General features: G+C 42.0%; 1 protein-coding gene across 3 annotated transcripts in view; it reads right to left on the minus strand.

Annotated features, from left to right (window-relative positions):
- Nucleotides 1–2,779: 2,779 nt before the first annotated feature.
- Nucleotides 2,780–24,533, minus strand: part of RAB28 (RAB28, member RAS oncogene family) — a 111,946-nt gene continuing 90,192 nt past the window's right edge. The window contains exons 7-8 of one of the 3 annotated variants that reach the window (XM_040237535.1): nucleotides 16,876–16,970; nucleotides 14,681–15,617 (exon numbers count right to left, since the gene is read on the minus strand). In XM_040237535.1, coding sequence (XP_040093469.1) covers nucleotides 16,881–16,970 — 90 coding nt within the window. In that variant the 3' untranslated portion in view covers nucleotides 14,681–15,617; nucleotides 16,876–16,880. Of the gene's footprint in view, nucleotides 2,873–14,680; nucleotides 15,618–16,875; nucleotides 16,971–24,533 lie in introns of those variants that run through there. The other 2 variants (XM_040237536.1, XM_040237534.1) reach the window with 2 other exon arrangements.

A 24,533-nucleotide genomic window follows, 5' to 3' on the forward strand; every position in this document is an offset into this window, starting at 1 on the left:
GCCAGAATAATGGAGTGGGTTGACAAGCCCTTCTCCAGGGGATCTTCCAAACCCAGGGATGCAACCTGTGTCTCTCATGTCTACCTGCATTGGCAGGTGGGTTCTTTACCACTCGTGCCACCTGGGAAGCCAGGATATTCTGTTGCTTGCAGCTGAAAGGATCTCAACAGATAACACCCACTAATGAGCTTCACTTGCCTACTGCCTGACCTATTTCTAACAGGGGCAGAAGTACATCAGCAGCTGGGGTCCATCAAACAGTAAGGCCTAAACTCAGTCTTGCTGCCCAAAGGACTAATAACTGGAGTGAGTGCTGGGCGTGTCATTAAACAGTTAGTTATCACGAGAGCCATTCCAGTAATAACCATGACATTTATTACGCACTTACTTCATGCCAGGAACTGTGCAAAGTGCTGTAAGTATGTCATCTCATTCCATCCTTAAAATTACCCAGCGAGATAAGTTTTGTTATCTGTGTTTTACACATTAAGAGGCAGAGACCCAGAGAAGCTGAGGAATTTGACCAAGTTTGCATAGCCAGAGAGTGGCAGAGACAGGCTGCTAACCCCAATCTGTCAGGCTCTCAAGACTTCCCTTCGTTCCAGGAGACCATGTTGTTTCATTTCCCTGTGACTTATGATGTTCTGTGTGCTCACACATTCACTGAAGTGCTTAACGATGCGAATAAAAGGCATTCATCATTGTAATCCCTAATGGAGATAACAGAAATATTAGCAAAGGCTGAAGTGAAAACAGTTCAAGTGAGGCCTAATTTTTTACAAGGCCAAGGAATAATTTACTTTATCACGGCAAAGAATTTTATTTGACAAATGCACACTTTATCATCTCTGGTCTGCTGAAAATGTAAGTTTACATTTTTCCTAGCCATAAAATTAAAATAATTTTGGCTCCAAAAACTTAAGACGAAATCCCTTTCTAGGTTCAAGCATTTCCCTGGAAATTTAAATGCTAAACATGGAGCATGAACAAGCACCCATTCCTGTCAGGCAGGGCAGACCCTGGAGTCAGTTTCCTGCACAGGGTTCAAATCCCAGTTCTGCCTCCTGCTGATGGGTGAGGCTGGACTAGACTGGTCACTTTTCCATCTCAGCTTTCTCACCAGGAAGGTGAGGATCACAACTCCCACTGCAGGCCTGAGACGAGGGCTAAATTAGACACCCTAAAGACCCTGATGCTGGAAAAAATTGAAGGTGGGAGGAGAAAGGGACGACAGAGGATGAGGTGGTTGGATGGCATCACCGACTCGATGGACATGAGTTTGAGTTAAACTCCGGGAGTTGGTGATGGACAGGGAGGCCTGGCGTGCTGCAGTCCACGGGGTCACTAAGAGTCAGACGCAACTAAGCGACTGAGCTGAGTTGAGCTGAAGGAGACTGTGCAGCGAAGGAGATGCGCTGTAAAGCTCAGCTGTCATGAAAACCATGCACAGAGTGGCCGAGGATGAGGGACCCAGGACAGAGTAGCTCCTCAGTGAATCTTTGATGCCTTCACTCTGTCTTTCTTCTCTGGCTTCTCATCAACAACAGTCTTCAGGGACAGGCCTTCAGAGAGAGCACAAGTGAAACTAGACCAGGGGCCCTCCGACCCTGGTCACGGGAGAGGTAATGAGATGGTACCCACGTCCTGGTTCACTCAGCTTCTTGCCAGCATTTCCAGCATCATCCCTATACCCTGACCCCAACACAGGGCAGCTAGCCAATCTGGGAGTGGGCCACCTGCCAACTTGGAAGACAAATCTGAGAAAATGTCAGAGGACTGGGATAAGGGACAGAACAGGGGACAGAGGCGGGATGAGAGGGAATGGGTAAGTTAGCTCAGAGCCAAGGGTTTGGGGAAAGCTGGAAAGAGACTATACCCTGTTCTCAAGTGAGAAACAAATGGGGGTGGGGCTTTCAAGAGAATCTGGACTCCCAGTGGGACAAGCAAAACAGCGGCATCAGCAAGGCATTACCTAACATGGGGTTTTTTTTTACTGTTGTTTAGTTGCTAAGTCGTGTCCAACTCTTTGCAACCCCATGGACTGAAGCCCAGCAGGCTTCTCTGTCCATGGGATTTCCCAGGCAAGAATACTGGAATGAGTTTCCATTTCCTTCTCCAGGGCATCTTCCCAACCCAGGGATCAAACCTGGGTCTCCTGCGTTGCAGGCAAATTCTTTTACCATCTGAGCCACTGCAGAAGCCCCACGTTTGGCTATTCAAAACCGGACCTCAAGTCACACTGAGAAAAGCAGACAGAAGAGGCCAGTAGTTCATGCACATGTTTGGCATTCTTATAAGTTTTTGAGGTCCGTCCCCGCCCCCCATAATTAGTCTCTTTTCAGCCCCATGGAGTTAGTTGTCAGGGCACTTTCTGTGATTATGCATCCCCATTTTACAGATCTGCAAACAGAAGCCTCAAAGCTGGCAACATGTTCTTGGTCACGTAAGGAAGAAGCGGATACACAGAGAGAAGTATGTGTGCATGCTCAGTCGCTTGTTGTGACCCCGTGGACTGTAGCCCACCAGGCTCCTCTGTCCATGGGATTTTCCAGGCAAGACTATTGGAATGGGTTGCCATTTTCTCCTCCAGCACTCTGCATTGGCGGGGGTGGGGGCGGGTGTGGAGTCCCCAAATCAGTATTTTTTTTTTAAAGCTTTCCAGGTGACTCTGATGACAACAGGTTTGGAAACCACTGATCGCATCTAACAAATTAACTTCAGATAAAGAAACGGAGCCTGACAGAGGAGAGGAATTAGCCCATGGTCACACAGCCAGTCGGTTGCAGAGACAAAGTCAGTCTCTGAGTTGGCAGTCTCCAGCACAGAGCTCCTCCCAGGTCATCCTCTGGGTTGTTTCGTTGCTCATGACAACCTACAACAGAGATAGGTTTCATTCATTCAATAAACCTTTATTGAGTGCTTCTTCAGCGCCAGGCGCCAGGGAGATACAAACAACAGGGATCTTGGCCTTAGAATCCTGGGTGGCCTGGGGGTGCCATGAGCTCAGAGCTGGTGCTTCTAGCCCAGGGCCTCCAGTGTAGCTGCGGTCAGATGGAGGGCTGGAGGGTTCACGTCCACGTCTGAGCAAAAGGCACAAGACAGCTTGGTAACTGCTGCTTGGTGGGGGGCTAGGAGGGCGGAAGGAGTTGCAGGGGGAAGGCATGAGGCTTCAGACAGAGGAAGGGAGAGAAAAATAAGGAAAACAAAGGCTCCTTTTATGGAAGGTGAGTTACTTTTGTTTTAATAAGTCACTTGTGTGCTGTGACTTTATTCAAGTTAGAGTAAACGATGGTGAACTCAAGATTTCTAAGGCTATTTGCTGGGCGTATAAGAAACCATGTGATGTGACTGAAATATGTTAAGACCAAAATAGAGGCACTAGGAAAACATCCTTGTAGGACGAGTCTTCACGACCACAGAGATACTGCATCTGCCTTGGCTCATGGTTGTTGGTGAAAATCGGTCCACACCAGGGCCAGGCAGAAGGCTGAACAGGTCAGTGAAGTCCCTACATCTGAATGAGGAATTTACTGTCTCTAATGTTGTCAAGGTCATGGGGAGGTGAACACTTTCATTCGCCATCAGCAGGATAAGTTGTACAATATTTCTGAAGTGCGATTTGGCAAATTTTTTAAAACATACATAAAATACTTTCAAACTACCCTTTGAACCAGCTATTCTACTTCTAGGAATTTATCTCAAGGATAAATATATAAAGGAAAACATAGAAAAGGATGTTCGACAAAGCGTACATTATAAAAATAGTGAAAATTTTGGGGGGAAATGCCCATAGATTGCAGAAAGACTAGATAATTTAGTCCAATATCCACAATCTATGGCTATTTCCCCTGTCCCATGTTTTCACAATTATTAAGGCTCCCCTGGTGGCTCAGACGGTAAAGAATCTGCCTGCAATGTGGGAGACCCGGGTTTAACCCCTAGGTTGGGAAGATCCCCTGGAGAAGAGAATGGTTATCCACTCCAGTATTCTTGCCTGGGAAATCCCATGGACAGAGAAGCCTGGTGGGCTACAGTCCATAGGGTTGCAAAGAATTAGACACAACTGAACAACTTCTATTTTCTTCTACTCTTGAAAACTCTGAAGCCACTAAAAATGACAATGTGCATTTGTTTATGGATTTTGAAAATGTCTGTTATCACGTTTATTGAGAAAAGCAAATTTCAAAGTGAGTTATTTAATATAATGCATTTTAAATATAGCTCCTGGACATGTGTATTCATGCATATTTGGAAGATTATTTTTCACCAAAATGTCAACAATAATGAGCAGGGCGGGGGTGATTTTAATTTCTTTATTTTTCTCTGCAATAAGTATTTTATTGTGCTTCTACAGTAAGAACAAATGATAGAGCTATTTTCATTTGGAGACTAAAACGTTTGAAGAAACTAGGCTAATTCCAACTTGATTTAATAGAGATTGCAAATATTCATTCATTCTTTATTTTTACAGGCTCCTCTCCATTAATATACATTCATGTAATTTGTTTATATATTCAGTCATGAAAACGGTTTGTTCATTCACTTGAAACTGTTTAATAAGCATTTACTATGAATGGGGGCACAGGGATGGTATCATACTAAGTGACGGGGACAACATGATGGCTAAGAAGACAGGCTGCTGAGACAGGCAGACCTGGGTTTGGATCGCTGTTCCATAACTCCCCAGGTATACCACCTTAGGATATTAAACTGCCCTGAGTCTGTTTCCCTGTCTATCAAAGGTAACACAAGTACCCATGGTATTAGTCACCTATTACTATAAAGCAAACTACTCCAAGACTTAATGGCTTAAAACAACAATAATGACTTATTATCTCACAGTTTCTGCAGACCAGGAATTTGGGGGGACCTCAGCTGGGTGCTTCTAGCTGGAGGTATTTGCCAAAGTTGGAGTCAGATAAAGCCAGAGAGTTTGCTTCCCAGCCAACTGTGTCCAAGGGCTGGCAAATTGATGGTAAAGATCATGGGGGCTGTCTTGAAGGCTGAGTAACCCATCCATCAAAGGAGGAGATGTTTATAAAGGGCTCGGTGTATCTGCACTGCATTCTTTATAAGCCAGAGTGACGATAACACAGACATATAACTGTACTCACAAAGGAGCCCCGCGAACCGGCTCAGAGACGTTAAGCAGTTTGACCAGTCATACAGCCAGTGGGTTTCTGAGCCGGGAGAAGCAGCACATTTTCTAACTCATCTCTGCTAGGGTTTATAACTCTTTCCCTACAGGAAATCCCAGTGGAGCCACAGCAGTGAGCAACCACTTGCTGTAACAGAACAAAGTCAGTTACCAGAGTTGAAGATGAACAGACATTTCAGAAGGAAGGACAGAGAAGCTGTGAGAGGATTCTGAGTATCTAGCTGAGGAAGTCATTTTCCTTTGATGGAAAAGGTCATGAGGAGCCATGGCGAGTTTGGAACAAGAGTGACTTGATTCAAACCCATGAGTCAAGTTCAGCAGGCTTTTGGAACATTCCCAAGCGGGGAATGAAGGCAGCGGGGGAAAAGGATGCCCACGAGACACCGTGTCCGGGTGTCCTGTCCCATGCAACCTGTGGATGCAGGTTAAGGAAGGGTGAAGGAGGCCGGCTCGCAAGGCTGAAGTGCCAGTGGCTCGCCGAGCCGGTGCGCGCACAGTGGCAACAATAAACGCCTCCCTCACCCTCATCACCAGCCCTGTGTCTGCTTCAAACTACAGAGTCAGAGGCCTAAGAACATTCAGTGCTTCCAACCCACTTGGAAGCAGGGTTTTAAAGCAAAGAGTCTTTCCTCTCATTTCCTGCTCTCCAATGTGGCAAACTGATGAATGAAGGGCCAGGCAGGATAGGATGAATGTGGTTCCGAGTTCAGCCCTGAGGCCCTGCTCCACTGAAAGGCTGGCTTCCCAGGGACGGAGGTGCTGAAAGAGTTGTCTCCCTCAAGGCCATGAGGCTGAGCATCACTTCCCTGGGCAATCTGTCTGACCATCCCGTCACCCCAGCCTGCCTGGAGGAACGGAGCTGCTCTCAGCATCCTGCCCACCATTTACCATGATGGACCCTCTCCTGAGACCAGGGAGGGTGCCCTGCTAAGTTGAGGGCAGAGACCATGTCCCTAGGCATCTCAGTCCCTAGGGCCTGAACACCGCTTCTGCTCTCTGAAAGACCTTGACAAGTAACTTTCTCTCCCAGTTTCACCAGCTTCACATCCAGACACTGAGGGTGTGATCCCAAGGGCTGAATCCCTCCATTAATAGAGCTGCCATTCACATCACAGGTCTTGTAGATTCAGTCACCCATTTTCCAGGATAATAAAGTGATCTGTTCTAACAAAACAGTGTGACAGTCTTCTAAAAGAGGGAAATAAAGTGGTGTGAGAAAGGAACGTTTTTTTCTAGTTAGCCCAATGATTCTATACCCACTGGCAGTGGCCTCATCTATATACAGGTTTTATTTGGCCAATGTAACTTTAAAAATGGGATTGGGTGGCTCTAGACGGGCACATGCTCTCCAAATTGCAGCCCACTCCATGCTATCTATTCTTAACTGCTTTGTATTACTTACCTCCTAGCCCCTGACGCCATATGCGTTTGCAGCCCTGCAATATGACACATTTCATAATGCATAAAACGGATGTTTGCAAGGTTCTTTCTTGGGCTGGATCAAAATCCTTTCTATAGCTTCTGTCTACCTATCCTATATCTAGAGTTCTACAGGTTCCATATTGGAAGTTGAACCTTTTTCTAAAGCAGTTCTTTCATCAATTTGGAAACCATCATCAGAGACCCTGAGGCCTTCTCTTTTTCATGTTAAGCCCACTGTCCATCTTCATGTTTCTTAGGACATGGCTTCTTAGGACGCCATGATCAGAAAGCACCTTCTTAAAGAGGGGCTTCCCAGGTGGTGCAGTGGTAAAGAATCCACCTGCTGATCAATGCAAGATGATGCAGGAGACATGGGCTCTATCCCTGGTTTGGAAAGAGCCTCTGGAGAAGGAAACGGCAACCCACTCTAGTATTCTTGCCTGGAAAATTCCGCGGACAGAGGAGCCTGACGGGCTACAGTCTTTGGGGTTGCAAAGAGTCAGACACAACTGAGCATGCACGCATCTGAAAAGAGGAGCTATACTCATAAGGGGAAAAAAAGTAACGCAGGCATGCTCTAATCTCTTGCAATTCAAAGTGCAATCCAAAAGCCAGCATCAGCACTAGGATGACTTGGCAGCTTGTTACAGATGCAAAGCTTCAAATTTCACCCTAGACTTACTGAATCAATATTCTTCAGCTGATCTGCACAAACCAACTCAGAGAACAGAGCCTCTTTCTGTATTGACATCAGGGACGGCGGAGCCTGGTGGGCTGCCGTCTATGGGGTCGCACAGAGTCGGACACGACTGAAGCGACTTAGGAGGAGGAGGAGGAGGAAGAGTACATGAAGGAGATCAGCCCTGGGATTTCTTCGGAAGGAATGATGCTAAAGCTGAAGCTCCAGTACTTTGGCCACCTCATGCGAAGTTGACTCATTGGAAAAGACTCTGATGCTGGGAGGGATTGGGGGCATGAGGAGAAGGGGACAACAGAGGATGAGATGGCTGGATGGCATCACTGACTCGATGGACATGAGTCTGAGTGAACTCCGGGAGATGGTGATGGACAGGGAGGCCTGGCGTGCTGCGATTCATGGGATTGCAAAGAGTCGGACACGACTGAGCGACTGAACTGAACTGAAGATTACATGAGTCAACGTATGGACACGAAGTGGGGAAGGAAGGGTGGGATGAATTTGGAGATTGGGATTGACGTATACACACTGCTGTGTATAAAACAGATAACTAATGAGAACCTACTGTACTGCACAGGGAACTCTATCTGCTCAGTGCTCTGTGGAGGCCTGAATGGGAAGGAAATTCAAAAACAAGGGGATATATGTATACAGACAGCTGATTCACTTTGTTGTACAGCAGAAAGCAACACAACATCATAAAGCAACTCTACTGCAATAAAAATTAGTAAAAAGGAGATCAGTCCTGAATGTTCATTGGAAGGACTGATGTTTAAGCTGAAACTCCAATACTTTGGCCACCTGATGAGAAGAGCTGACTCATTTGAAAAGGCCACCTGATGCTGGAAATGATTGAAGGCAGGAGGAGAAGGGGACAACAGAGGATGAGATGGTTGGATGGCATCACCGACTCAACAGACATGAGTTTGGGTAGGCTCCGGGAGTTGGCGATGGACAGGGAGGCCTGGCGTGCTGTGGTTCATGGGGTCGCAAAGAGTCAGACACGACTGAGTGACTGAACTGAAAAATATTACATGATTCAATCTTTTAAGAGGCAGTTATATTGTTGACCCTGAGTCCTGTTATCGGAAATCCATTTTTTCATTCACTAAGCCATACCTCGGAGAAGGCAATGGCAACCCACTCCAGTACTCTTGCCTAGAAAATCCCATGGATGGAGGAGCCTGGTAGGCTGCAGCCTATGGGGTCACTAAGAGTTGGATACAACTGAGTCTTCACTTTCACTTTTCACTTTCATTCATTGGAGAAGGAAATGGCAACCCACTCCAGTGTTCTTGCCTAGAGAATCCCAGAGATGGGGGAGCCTGATGGGCTGCCGTCTATGGGGTTGCACAGAGTCAGACACGACTGAAGTGACTTAGCAGCAGCAGCAGCAGCAGCAGCAAGCCATACCTTCCTATGTATTAACAGTTTTATGGAAGCATTTAACAGTCTAATTACATTTTGATGAGTTATACATGTGCCTAGAGGAAGCTCTTAAGGACCAAACACAGATCATGCCCATCTTTGATGCTTTTGTTAGGCAAGTATATTCTCCTCGGTTGTGTCTCCTCTCAACAAAAATTTGAAGTGATGGACATTAAAGCCCTTGGTGCGTCAAAGCTCTGGGACAGTGTTATAGCTTCCTCGGTTTTATTTAGAAAATAAAGGAAAATACATCCTTGAGGCATGGGGGCATGCCAACCCAAAAGATGTGAAGAGAAGAGAGAGAGAGCATGCACGCGGGGGAGAGAGAGACTCCTGGCCTTTTGCCTCCTCTTTTTATGTTTTCTCCTCCCCCTGGGCCTGCCCTGTGTAAACTGGGCTAGCCAGGAGTGCTGTTTGTTCTACCTGAGGTCCTCACTCTGGTCCTCAGACCTTCCTTTGTTCTATTTTCTCAGGCTTTTCCCTTCCTTTTTAGCCACCACCATTTTGGACTCCTGTTTCCTATTCTACCTACTTAACACTTTTATGTAAGAAGTAACAGAAAGAATGAAGTAACATTGCCCCAAGAAGGATAAAGGAAACGATTCGTGGCATGGCGTGACCTAGAGCTCAGTGTCGGGGACAGGGGTTCTCCCCACTTCTCACCTCGCTCCCTCAGTGTCAAACCTGTACTTGGGCAGGATCACCCTTCAGAGCACTGCTCAGGGGCTACAGCTTTCTCATTCGAGCCCAGCGGGCAGAGTGTCGTCTGCAAACTTCAGGCAATGAAAGCTTTCTTGTTTCTCTTTTTCAGAAACTTCAGCAAAGTCTTCTCCAGTTTCATTAGTTCTGATGGAATTAACCACTCACTTCTGAGCCAATCACTGAGGCCAAGAGAAATGAATATCCTAATAGGGTTAAGCCAATGAGAATGCACTCCCTAGAGCCCTGGGAGTTGAAAATGGAGGAGGGCTCCACCAGGAAACCGGGAGATGACTGTTGCTGGGAGAAGTGACGACGTGATGCTGGGGAGGAGGCCAACAGATGTCGGCCATGATGCTCCATGGGTCTGCATTTCCATTTCCTCTGAATCCTGTGAGCATTTTCTCAGGATGTCCAGCAATGCAGCAATCACCAGCATGGGTTATGGCCAGAAAAGTTTTCTATTTTTAAACGACAGACACACATTATTATGCCCCATCACATTGTTTCAGTGATCAACTTTAAAGGGCCCTGGCTTACCTCCTCCTGGAATAATAAAGCAGTCACAGGAGGGGTTCTTTGGGCCACTCCAAAAACCACTCCAGAGTGGTTTGCCACACATAATAGAGGGTGCACTTGAAAGACAGCATCCAATGACCGGTTCTGGCTGAAAACTTTTGTGTTTTCAAAAAGTTCAATAAGCACCAGAAGTGACCGCAATGTGTTTGAAACTTTATAGCATGCGTCTTCAGGAGACAAAGTGCCTAAAACTAGATGGAAAGACTTGTAATTTTTTAAATTAAAAAGTGTGGACAGGAGAGGTAACAGTCAAAGTAAAATAAGCATCAATCCAATGTTTCTGTTTCAAAAATAACACCCGAGGGGTGGGGAAAACTGTAATATGGAATTCAGAAATCTGCTTCAGCCTTGTCCTCTATGGCACATTCACTGTGCCTGCTCTCCTTGAGCCAAATGGCTCTCACTGACTGGTCAGGCTTAGAGGGGAAAGACAGAAGACCAAGGAGATCAAATGCAGGGAACGCATTTTTGCGTCTTCACCTCAGTGATCAGAGGGCAAATATACCCATTAGCCTCAAACCAGTCAATCCTAAAGGAAATCAACCTTGAATATTCATTGGAAGGGTTGATGCTAAAGCTGAAGCTCCAATACTCTGGCCACTGATACGAAGAGCCAACTCATTGGAAAAGACCCTGATGCTGGGTAAGATTGAAGGCAAAAGAGGGAGGCAGAGGATAATATGGTTAGATGGCATCACCGACTTGATGGACATGAACTTGAGAGCAAACTTCAGGAGACAGTGGAGTACAAGGAAGCCTGGCATGCTGCAGTCCATGGGGTGGCAGAGTTGGACACAACTTAGCAACTGATTATCAGCCTCTCTCGACACGCACTGCTTGCAGGTCTAGAAGGTCAGTGTGAGAAAGTGGGTGGACCAGCGTTAGCCATTACCATTTTGCAAATGAGCAACGTAACACCCAGGCCTAGTCAAGGCCCAGGAAGGCCAGCTGCGTGATCTTTTCTAATGGAAGGTAACCTAGTTCAGTACTTGGCCTGGTCCAACCTACCTCAGAAATGGTTTATGTGGATCCTGATCCTACCATTTACTAGAGGAGGGGCTTGGTATAATCACTTACTCCCTGCTTCCACATCCCCACGTGAACGAAAGGAACTGTGATATGCCTTCTCATGACTGGTGTGCAAATAAAACAGCTCCTGTGGCAAGTTCTTGGATGTGTACCAGACAGAGCAAGCCCATAAAGGCCATTCAGTCCCAGTCAGTGCTCTACCTTTAAAACACACAACTCAAGTATTTTGGTCTGATCCCAGATCTTTTAGTCTTTTCTGTCTCCTCCAGATGCCTGTACCATCACATATGAGTGTTAAGTCACACATTTTAGTACTACAATAATGAGACTGAAAAAAACAAACAAACAAAAACCCCCAAAAAACCCACTTTTGTAAATCCTCAAAATTTTCACATAGGTATATAAATAACACGAAATGATCAAAAGGGCATGTCTTCACCCCTTACTGAATGTAAAGCCTTGGGCAAGTTTAGTTCAATAGTAGAGTTCAATCAGTCGTAGCTTTAAAATAGCAGCACTGACAACATCTCTCGTACTAGATTGTAAGGTCCCTGAGGGTTGAAATCTTCTATCTCACTTTATATTCTCCTAAAGGTCCTAGCAGACTGACTGGGATACATTAGATGTTGAAAGGAAGGATAAATTGAACTATCTTGAAGGGCATGCCACCTTGGAAAAGAGCTTAAAAGATTGCTTAGTTGCTATAAAATGAATACAGAAATTAGGGAAAAAGTGAACTCACTGCCTAATAATACAGCAGTCACAAATTTTACATTTCATAAATTTCCAACCACTCTTAAAAAAAGTGTCTCCCCAGCTAAGAGACAGAAGATCTCCTATTGGATCTACCTCTGTGATTCCATGACTTCTGGCAAGTTCCTTTTCTTTTTCTTAAATATGATTACACTGGAGCAGCCCCTACACAGAGGGCTGGGACGGCAAGAAGAATCAGAAGCAGTCCTGCTCACCCAGCGCCAGAACCCCTAGTTCAGTTCAGTTCAGTCACTCAGTCGTGTCCGACTCTTTGTGACCCCATGAATCACAGCATGCCAGGCCTCCCTGGCCATCACCAACTCCCGGAGTTCACTCAGATTCATGTCCATCGAGTCTGTGATGCCATCCAGCCATCTCATCCTCTGTCGTCCCCTTCTTCTCCTGCCCCCAATCCCTCCCAGCATCAGTCTTTTCCAATGAGTCAACTCTTCGCATGAGGTGGTCAAAGTACTGGAGTTTCAGCTCTAGCATCATGCCTTCCAAAGAAATCACAGGGCTGATCTCCTTCAGAATGGACTGGTTGGATCTCCTTGCAGTCTAAAGGACTCTCAAGAGTCTTTTCCAACACCACACTTCAAAAGCATCAATTCTTCAGCGCTCAGCTTTCTTCACAGTCCAACTCTCACATCCATACATGACCACAGAAAAAAACCATAGCCGTGACTAGACGGACCTTTGTTGGCAAAGTAATGTCTCTGCTTTTGAATATACTATCTAGGTTGGTCATAACTTTTCTTCCAAGGAGTAAGCGTCTTTTAATTTCATGGCTGCAGTCACCATCTGCAGTGATTTTGGAGCCCCCCAAAATAAAGTCTGACACTGTTTCCATTGTTTCCCCATCTATTTCCCATGAAGTGATGGGACCGGATGCCATGATGTTCGTTTTCTGAATGTTGAGCTTTAAGCCAACTTTTTCACTCTCCTAAATCAAATCCCTTATGATTATACAGTGGAAGTGAGAAATAGATTTAAGTGACTAGATCTGATAGACAGAGTGCCTGATGAACTATGGAATGAGGTTCGTGACAATGTACAGGAGACAAGGATCAAGACCATCCTCATGGAAAAGAAATGCAAAAAAGCAAAATGGCTGTCTAGGGAGGCCTTACAAATAGCTGTGAAAAGAAGAGAAGCGAAAAGCAAAGGAGAAAAGGAAAGATATAAGCATCTGAATGCAGAGTTCCAAAGAATAGCAAGAAGAGATAAGAAAGCCTTTCTCAGCAATTAGTGCAAAGAAATAGAGGGAAACAACAGAATGGGAAAGACTAGAGATCTCTTCAAGAAAATTAGAGATACCAAGGGAACATTTCATGCAAAAGATGGGCTCGATAAGGACAGAAATGTTATGGACCTAACAGAAGCAGAAGATATTAAGAAGAGGTGGCAAGAATACACAGAAGAACTGTACAAAAAAGATCTTTAAGACCAAGATGATCACGATGGTGTGATCACTCACCTAGAGCCAGACATCCTGGAATGTGAAGTCAAGTGGGCCTTAGAAAGCATCACTATGAACAAAGCTAGTGGAGGTGATGGAATTCCAGTTGAGCTATTTCAAATCCTGCAAGATGATGCTGTGAAAGTGCTGCACTCAATATGCCAGCAAATTTGGAAAACTCAGCAGTGGCCACGGGACTGGAAAAGGTCAGTTTTCATTCCAATCCCAAAGAAAGGCAATGCCAAAGAATGCTCAAACTACCGCACAATTGCACTCATCTCACACGCTAGTAAAGTAATGCTCAAAATTCTCCAAGCCAGGCTTCAGCAATACGTGAACCCTGAACTTCCAGATGTTCAAGCTGGTTTTAGAAAAGGCAGAGGAACCAGAGATCAAATTGCCAACATCCGCTGGATCATGGAAAAATCAAGAGTTCCAGAACCTCTAGGGTCTTCCCCATCTCTGGCAAGTTCCTTTTTCTTTCCAGACTTCAGTTTCTTTAGCCACACAAGATGGAAGTAGCAAGCTTTCTAAAATCTGTTAGTTGTAAAATCAGAAGTCCAAAATTTCTCCATACCTCTCTGGCAGGTCTCCTATGAGTAAGGTGCCCTAACAGGCACTCCTGAAGGATGTGAGACCAAATGAGAGATATGTTCTCCAATAAACTTATGGTCTATGAACAATAAAACACAAGGACACAAATAACCGTGATCCCAGGCAGGAAGTGGGTAATGGCCATCCGGGAGGTGCTCATGTGGAATTCGCAGCTGTGGGCACAACAAACGTTTTGCAGAGGGGCAGCATTCGTCCTGTTTTGATGTGGCCAACACAGTGCACCCACATGCCAGGGACTGTGCCCGAGCACAAAAAAACAAAAGTGTTACCAAGCCACCTGCCTTCACAGTGCCTGAAAGCTGATGGCAGAAGGGAGACAGGGAGGGTGGAGGAATTCCAGGCAGGGTGACTTGTGCAGGGCAGACAGGAATGCGGCGTGTCTCAAAGCATCCAAGCATGGCCGTGACTCCACTGGCACAGTGGGAGGCTGTGTCCAGGGCACAGGATGCGACTGACATGGAGCCCCTGAACGTCAGGCTTTGGGGTCTGGATTTTCATCACTTCAACTAAGCTCCCTAACAGCTCTACCTACCTACCAACTGAACGCGGGTCGTGTACTCAGTCATATCCGACTCTCTGCGACTCTGTCCGTGGGATTCTCCAGGCAAGAACACTGGAGCGGGTTGCCATGGGGATCCTCCCTGGCCCAGAGACTGAACCCCTGTCTCCTGTGTCTCCTGTGTTGCAGTCAGATTCTTTACCCGCTGAGCCACTGAGGAAGTCCTAACAACTCTAAGTGACTGAATGTTTATTAAACTTCACACAACCATTGATTTGTATCCAAATATACCTTTTCTGTAACGAAAGGGGACATGGCTGAAAGAAAATTCTCCCCCAAAAGTAATTTAAATAAATTTATTTGCAGGAGAAAAATATCTGCCCGTCAGGTACAGTCTGATCCACAATGATCCAACAATAGTCACAGCTCATTCTGGGAGGACTCTCACACAGCCTGTAGGAGCAAGTCCGCATGGAGCATCAGAATCACAAAACCATCTAACCAGAGTATTACACAAGACATAATGACCATGATACAGTAATCAGAACACACTATCAAATACTCACTACTTTGTGAGCTACAGCTAAAATATAAACAAGTTAGGCTTTTTTTTAAAAAAAAATGAAGAAAATATTTCTATTACAGCTTTATTTCAAGCATTTTCAGTTAGATACCGCTTTATATATTTTTACTCACAAGAGATAGCAAAAGAATCCTTTCTTAAGTATTGGTAGATAAAATATATTACTCATTCAGATGTTTGCACTCTGAAGTGTACTTTGCCAGGTATGAGTTCAGATAAGAAAATGAAACTGTGCTGCAGCAAAATCCTGGCTGATGATCAAGACCTGGATAGTTTTCATATTTGTTTAAACAAAAATTTACATCACAGAAAAAAGAAGTGAGGCCATAAGAGAGCCAACATTATTCTTTCTCAATGGAGCAGTCTGATTCCAGAGAATGGGCTTTCCAAGCTGAATTCAAAGTGTGTGGTCCCAAAGTTGAATTCTTTCCAGTCAGAGGAGCTGCCTGTGGCTGAGGCAACACGCAATGATGAAGCGAGTTGAGTGGAAAGTGTTAACTGAACTACAGAGATGGTCACTGATAAAACAAGTTCCTAGAGGTCCTCGGGGCCCACACAGAGGCGAAGGGCAGTCAGAACTATCAATACAAAAGAAAAATGTGCTCACTGAACTGCACACATAGAGCTCCTAGGAGGGTTAACAGTTCTTGACATGGGTTCCTGGTTGTAGTTTACAATATCTGCCTTCACCACTCTCTGTCATAAAAGAAAACAGAGTTATTATCAGGACATCAGAACATTTAGAAAGAGCTCCTTAAAGTATATTTTTATTTTCTGAACTTTCGTGAACTCCTGATGACAGACATCATAAATGAAGCAGAAGCTGATATTAAAAGAATCAGCCAGAACCAACTCATGTCAAGCTAGGATTTTCTTTTTTTTGCGGGGGAGGAGGTGGGAAAGAAGGGGGGTGGGGAAGGGGTTGGTTTTGTTAAGGGTGTAATAGCAATTTTTTAATTTAGTCTTCTCTGGTTTTATGATATCTGTGAGGTTATCACAAGTCTAGTAAAAAACTGGCAAATCAATATAAAAAACTAAACCCCAGTTATAATTTAAAGCAAAGGATTTAAAATTAATCATTACAAGTTTTGATTCATAGATAAGGCCTCATCATTTCAAAGTAAAAATATTATTTATTAATATTTCCATATACTATTATACTCAGGCATAACTCTTTTAAAAATGTTTATCAATTTGTGAGCTAGTGAGAAGAAATAAAAATATTAAAGAGAAGTCACATATAAGGAAGAAATGTTTTGAGCAGAACTTTTCCAATTTTTAAAACTTTTCTCCTAAATCCCTGACTTAGTTCCAAATGGCTCCACTATTGGGTCATGAATAATGACTCTAACAAAATATAGAATAATGAGAAACTTATATTACCTCACATTCATGTGTTTAAAATAATTTAAATCAAAAGACATTTTTAACTTTTCCTTCCTTTCCTCTAACACAACTTCAAGGAATATTTTAAACAATGAATTTAGTGACATGCTCTAACATTCTTCTTTAAGTAATAATTTAAGGAAAAACAAATCCTGAACTGTTTCAACTCCTACTAAATCTGCACACATAAGCAGACAAAGAAGGGTAATTCAAGGCAAACTTTAAAAATACTCTTTCAATTATCACGCTATTTCAGGAAAAACAGTAAGGAGAGAATAATGAAATAACTGCTTCAATTCTCCACTTCACTGCACATGTAATAAACACGACCATAAAGACAAATACATTTGAAAGTAAATGAAATGTTATTTTAATTTGTTCCCAATTCCTTAAGTTGTAAGTCTGGCAAAGGATCAATTTTTCAAAGTTCCAGAACAGGGCTTATGCAATAGTAATTCCCAAGAATGTACAATAAATCTTTGAATTTTTTATTCATAAAGAACAAGATAACATTCACCAGTTCTCCCCACCCTCCTCCCACAAATTGCAATAGTTTATCGATTAATACCTGCACTACTGTACTGAACAGATTCTGCTGTGAGCAGAGCTGGTATGTTGGTTATCTTCTTCCGAATACTTCACTATTTCTGCCCTGACAATATGCTGTCAATTCCATATAACAGAAACAAGATGCAGAAGAAAGGGGGAAAAAAAAGAAAGAAAGAAAAAAACAGAAAGTGTGTTCAATGACTAAAAATAGATGGGAAGGCCAAAGCAGAAAAAGAAATACGCACATAAATTTAAACAAGCCACAAAAGAAAGAGCAGAATATATACATATAAAAGGAAAGAAAATGAACAAAGATTCAAGAAACATTACAATTCTATTTAATTATTGAAATGGACATGTCTACTGAGCCTCCCAGAAAAGCTGTGGGCTCTGTTTTTGATATCACAATTACATGTAACATATAATGCCCAGTATTTCAGAAGACAACAAAGAATTTGGGGGCTTTTCTCTACTGAAGTGCAGCAGAGGTACTCATTCAATTTCCTTTTACAAACATTACTGAGGATCTACCCTGGGCCAGTCGCTCTACACTGGGAACAAATGATGAACTGCACAGGATTTGTTCCCAAGTTGCTGTGGGAAGGGAACATGCAGACAGCTAACCATCATACCAGGTAAGACATTTACTAGTGGATTTATATAACATGTGTGGGGAAAACACAGTGGTTCATTTTCTTTGAAGGTAGAGAGAGGATGCATAAATCAGGGGAAGCTGCATGTCATTTACGGTTTTTACATTTAATCATATTCATTATTGTCAAAGACTTCCTTTTGATCGTCACTTCCCCGGCTCTCACAGCCCTAACCTCCAAGTTTTGAAATTTCATACAGAAATAAGTAAGATCAAAATACATTTTTTATAGTTTAAAAAACACACCATATTTTAAACATGACAGCTGATGTTTTCAAATGAATTCTGCTAAGTAACAAAGCAAAACTAGTTAGATTTTTTGATTACTATAACCCTTAATATGAGAAGACCACATAAGACAAATATGACAGAGATAACACACTCCCCAAAGTTTTTAGACTTGGAACTATACCCACTTTTAAGAGTTCAAATATTTTATTTTGGAAAGATCTTCCTTCATCATAGCATCTATTAATTAGCACATAGAGGAAAACATATTAATCAGGCTGCTGCTTGTGATAATGTTTATAAAGCCTGGATAAACAACTGAGAGTAAATGAACAGGACACTAAGGTGTATTAGCCTTGGACAGGCTCTGCTCCAGTTCTCCAGCAAGCAGTATTAACTTCGGGACAAGACTCATGATTTACTAGGCACTCAGCCTGATGCTATCACAGGAGCACTGCCAACTGCCAAATGACATATGAGGAGGGCGCATCAATGACCCGTTGAACACCATCCTCTGGCCTCCCCAAACCTAACTGCTTCATGCCAAACTATGCGTTACAATAAAGAGAAGGGATTTTCATAATCAGCAAGCAACTCATTAATCCTTCAAAATGATGGTTTAAACCCTATCTTATAAACATAACCAGGTCACTGACCTGTGGTCAAGACACTCTGGTCAAAGTATTGACTAACATAAACGACTTGGATTTTCACCACTAATTCTCATCAAATTAATTAAGAACTAACAAGGCAACATCTTTCTTGAGGGCCTTGGTTGTTTGACATAAAGCTCTGTACAAAATTTCTGAACTGGAAGCCAGACTCAAAGTTCTATATATTCAGGACTTTGCTTTCTCTGAGTAAATAAAGCATAATTTCTATGATATAAACTTCATGGTAGGGGACTTCACAGTAGTTGCTTGTTTACAAATCATTCAGTCATTGATGTTTTCAGAGATAAGTGTTACCTACAAAACACCAGCTTTATGTTTGGAGCAACAGAGTAAACTCAATTGTTCTCCGCTCTTAGTCAAGTGAACGAAAACAATGCAGTGGCCCTAAGAGAAAGGGAGCCGTGTGGGTGAACACCAGCTTAACCCCTGTTTTGTCAGCATTGTCAGAGTTAGATACTAGAACTGGAAGTGGTGGCTCTCCATTAGGGTAAGCAAGAAAGCAACTTAGGATTTGAAGTGGTAAGGTATAAGCAGTAGAGATGGACTCAGGAAAGATAAATCTAGTCAATTCTGCAACTGTGCTCTAAGCCAGATAGTAGAAACATATTTACCTTACAAAAGTCATAGCTGGTCACCTGAGGATAGAGAGGAAACATACTCTGACAGCTAAAACACCTGTCACTATCACTCATTCAAAGCAAATCACTATTCCAGGTACTGGAAACATTCCAACAAGCAATCATGATCTCTTTTTTTTTTCTTTTTTTTGAGATTCATTAAGAGTCTAGCAAGGAAAACAAATGCATAAATTATTAAAGAATACTATGATTGGTAGAAATTCAACGTGCAAAAGGTTATAGGTTACCACTCAAAGTACAGATATAGCATTTTTTAAAAGCATGGTACCGTGCATACAGTAGGAGCTTAAAGAAAGCGACTCTCCTTTTCCTTCCATGTAATGGCATATGCATACACTGCATAATACGCAATCACAGGCTGTCAGTAACAGTCACAACTCTGGGCAAGCTACTTCACCTCTTTGGTCTTCACACTCTCCTAATCTATAAAACACAAGGTTTATCTATGTGGCTGCTAAGATCCCATTTGGTTTTGAAACTATATGGAAAAAAAAATTTTTTTAAGTGAATAGACAAAGGAAAAAAATGGAATATGATCTGACATAGGGCTTAGCAATATTTTTTTGGAACTTTCTCCTCAGGCAAGGGAACCAACCATCAACAAAATGGGTGATGGTTATGGAACCATCAATGAAAGGCCACATTAAATAATCATTAAATAATGAAAAGGCCACTTACTGAATGAGAGAAGATATTTGCAAATGATATGATGAAGAGTTAATATACAAAATATATAAAGAACTCATACAACTCAATATCAAAAACAAAACAACAGAAAAACAGAATTAAAATGTTCAGAGGACTGAAATAAGCATTTTTCCCACACAAGGCACACAGATGGCCAAAAAACACATGAAAAAGATGCTCAATACTTCTAACAGTTAAGAAAATACAAATCAAAACCACAATGAGGTATCACTCCACACTTGTTAGAATAACTACTGTCAAAAAGACAAGAAATAACACGTGTTGGCAAGAATGTGTAGAGAAGGGAGCCCTCCTGTACTGCTGTGGGAATGCAAATTGGCACAGCCCCTATGCAGAACACTATGGAGGCTCTCCAAAAAACTGAATAGAAATACTATATAATCCAGGAATTCCATTCCTACGAATATATCTGAGGAAAACAAAAGCACTAATCTGAAAAGATATATGCACCCCAATGTCCACAGCAGCATTAATTATAATAAACAAGATATGGAAGTCATGTGTGTTCATCAGCCCAAAATGGGTAAAAAAGATGTGATACACACACACACACACACACACACACACAGGAATATACTCAGCCATAAAAAGAATGAAATGTTGCCATTTGTAACAACAGGGATGGACTTAGTGGTTATTATGTATAGGGAAATAAGTCAGATAGAGGAAAAATAAATACTGTGTGTCTTCAGTTACATGCAGAATCTAAAAAATAAAACAAACAAACAATTAAATATAACAAAACAGAAATAGCTTCACAGATATGGAAAACAAACTAGTGGTTTCCAGTAGTTAGAGAGAAGAGGAAAGGGGAAAGATAGGGGACGAGGATTAAGAGGCACAACCTACTAGGGATAAAAATGAATAAAATACAAGGAAATAATGTAAAGTTACTATTTTTTAATAAATTTATATGAAGTATAATCTATAAAAATATAGAATCACTAAAACTAACACATACCTAGTTCAAAGCAAACAAAGTCATAATTTATTAACTGGCCAGTGGAAATGTCACTAATAGAGAATTATAAAAAACAGATCTAGAGCATACTTGACATATCTGTCTGCCCTCACGTAATCGGGGAGCTCCCTGAGGATAAGGACAGTGACTTATTCATCTCTGTATCCCCAGATTTTAGTGTTCTGGCATAAAGATCCCCAAAAACCATCTGCTGTCTTAGTAAACTTCATTCCTTCTTTTCTCCTTCTTCTCTTCCTTGAACAGTTTGTAAAGTGTGTTGATAACTCATTTTATATGACTGTAAAATGGGAATAATCTAGGTTAAAACTAAAATAGCAGAATCTCTTTAAATAATCAGTGAATGGAACTAAGACTAAGGCCTTATTATAAATGTTAGTCACAAACAAAATTACTACAGCATCAATTTCCATGTGACTGGTGAGTCTACAATCTAATTTCTTCTGTCTACAATAATACAAACCACTTTATCACTCTGTGACACTGAGTTCCTTCAGGACTCTTTCGAATGACATAAAACCACAGAATGCAGGTGCACAAGCTCTCGCTCTCTCCCTTCCTTTGCGCCCTAGTCCTCCACTTTCTGTATATAGATTATATATAGAAACGAAGTTCAGATTATCTGAACTTCTTTGCTTTTAAATGAACTTTCAGAGACATCAAATGGCCAACAGGTACATGAAAAGAGGCTCAATATCACTAATCAACAAATTAAAACTACAATGAGATATCACCTCCCACCTGTTAAAATGGCTGGCCTCAAGAATATAAGAAATAAGTGCTAGAGAGGATGTGGAAAAAAAGGAAACCCTGAATGAGAATGTAAATTGGTGCAGCCCCTGGAAAACAGTATGGAGTCTCCTCAAGAAGTTAAAAACTGAACTACCATACCATCCAGCAATTCCATCTCTGAGTATTTATCTGAAGATATATGCACTCCCATGTTCATTACAGTGTTATTTACAATAAGCAAAATATGGAAACATCAAAGTGCCTGTTGATAGGTGAATAAAGAAAATGTGGAATATAAATATATGTACACACACACACAATGTAATATTATTCAGCCATGAGAAGTAACAGTCTGCCATTTGTAAAAACTTGGATGGACTTTGAGTACATTGTGCAAAATCAGATAAATCAGACAGAAAATGGCAAGAATTGTATGATACTACTTACACATGAAATTTTAAAAAGCCAAAATTGCAAAAAAAGGAAAAGAATAAAATGGTTGTTCCCAGAGGATGAGGGGATAGGAAAGATGTCTTCTAAAGGGTACGAACTTACCTTTATTAGTAAATAAGTCCTAGAAACAATGCACAGTACAGTCAACACAGAAAGCAATATTGCTTTATAATCATCAAACTTGCTAAGGGATTAGAACTTAATTATTCCAACTACTAACAAAGATATTTATGTAACATGATAGAGGTACTAATTACTGCTATAATGGCAAAATCATATTATAATATATAAAGATATCAAATTAACATGTTACATACTTTAAATTTACATAATGTTTTGTGCCAAGTATATCACAATAAAAAATAATACTGTGCTCAAAATAGCTTGCAAGTATGTTCTTAGCAACATCTTTTAAAAATAATGAACTTTCAAAAATTTTCCTTCCACTGAGGAAACTTAACTGTGAAATACATAATTTAACTGGCAAAGGCACCAAATTCACGGGTCTAAGGAATGGAGAATGAGGTTTCCCTACACAAAGGCTCTGACAGACCCAGCGAAGGAGGGCTTAGTAGCTTGAATTCATCTTCAAATGAATGCAGTCAAAGTAAACACCAACAGGTCGAAAACAGAACCAAACTTCATGGCCTAAGAAGCTGGGGTGCACTTACAAACAAGGTGGAGTGCACAGGGAGGGCGAGGAGCTCTGGAGTGAACGCAGCTGACACAGGTTTAGTTAACTTTCTGTCTCTTGTGACTAACAGTGAGCTAAAAATACGAGTCAAGCGTCCCTAGAATTCTGCCTTTTAGCAGTGCCCCAGTTGCCCCACCTCTCTGGAGATATCCTAGAGCCTGAGCACTGCGGCGGGCTCGGACAAATACAGACTCCTTGTCCGGGGGCTGTCAGCGCCGCACAGGCACACCGTCTCCTCTAGAGGGGCTCATCACTGCGTCTCCCGTTTTCCATTCCTCCAGCTGAGAAACCTCAAGGTGATCTGGGATGACTTCTCCCTTTTATCTGGTCATTCCACAAGTCCTACTGATTCTTCTGTGAAATGTCTCTTACATCCATCCCTCCCCTTCCATCTGATTCCGGTCTTTATCACACGAGGGCAGTAAGCCAGTCTCCTTGCTTCAACCTCTCTGGCACCCATCCACACACACACACAAATTCCATTAGATTAATCCCATCTAAAAACTGCTTTCGCTTATTTCCCTGCTTAAAATTATTTTCCACTGTCAATATGTGAGATTAAAATTTATCAACTTGGCATTCATAAATCTCCGTAATCTTTCCTCAAATTTCCTTTACACTCCAACACAAATGGTCCTTTATTTTTACCAAACAGCTCTTCTCTCTCCAAAATACAATCTAAACTTTTCAACTTGCTTGTGCTAGCTTCTTTTTCAACTCCCCACTCCAAACCATCCAGTAAATCTTCTCCCAGTATGGTAGCGTGGCACTGCCATCAGACAGACCCGAGTTCAAATCCTGGGTCCACCACTGCCCAGCTGTGGATAAGCAGATCAAGTTACTTAACCTTTCTGCAGTCTCAGTTTTCCAACCATAAAATGATGAAGTGCCACCTGCCCCAGAGTTATTATAAGGATTAAATGATATAACAGAAGCTGGCACATTTATTAATTGTCTTCACTGCATCTTAAACTCTTAAATCTCCTCTGGATCCAGCAGTAAACCACACCTATATGATCAATTAATCATTTATGATCGTCTGAAAATTACTTACGGACTACCTAGTTAACCAGGCACAAACATCATTTAGAAAGTGAAGCTACAAAGCAGAGGCATCACGTGACTTCTTGAATCTGCCAAGTTCTGTATAGTCAAGCAAATCACTGATTTCTCTTCTTATATCCATCCTCCTAGGCCAAAATCAAGTAACTACTTTGTGTCTGGGAACAATTTATAAGGCACAAATAGCTAAACACTGTGTCTGGCCACAGTAAGTGTTGAAATGTCTTTTGAATGTGAGAAGTAAAGGTAGATTTCCAGAGTTCCAAATATTTTAATGAAGCTCTAGAAACAGCCATATCAGCATAACAGTTTTCACTTGATATTTACTCAAATTGTCTAAAAACATGCACACATGCTCACACACAGAGTGACCATGAAAAGACACAGAATTAACTCAGAAAGAATTAAAGAAAAATTTAAGGATGGAGAAAGATCATTATACCTTTGTAGCTTCATAAAGCAGGGAAAAAGTAGAGGGGGTTGAGGGAAAATGTAATTTATCAATATATGTTGCTTCTAAGCAAACCACTTCTGAAGTCTAATTTTAAACTACAGGCTCTTGCTCTGATTTTTTTATTCAGTCAAACATGTAAAGCAGTGTGCTGCTGTATCTTTAAGCAGCTGACTTGGTATTCATGTTTATTTCTTAGTCTAAGAGAACTGTCTAGGAATAGTGGAAGAATTCAGAAATCCTCAATAATTAACACCATTATTAAATTAACAATAAAATAACATCAACAATTAATATTATAACACAGGATATTTTACAGAAGAACAGAGAGAAACACTGTTTTTTATAGTGTTTCACCAAAGCAAACATAGAAGATGCCAAATTGGGTAAACTCTTACTACTTAAG

The sequence above is a fragment of the Oryx dammah genome, unplaced genomic scaffold (assembly GCF_014754425.2).
Source record: "Oryx dammah isolate SB20612 unplaced genomic scaffold, SCBI_Odam_1.1 HiC_scaffold_3, whole genome shotgun sequence".
In the NCBI taxonomy this organism is placed as follows: domain Eukaryota; kingdom Metazoa; phylum Chordata; class Mammalia; order Artiodactyla; family Bovidae; genus Oryx; species Oryx dammah.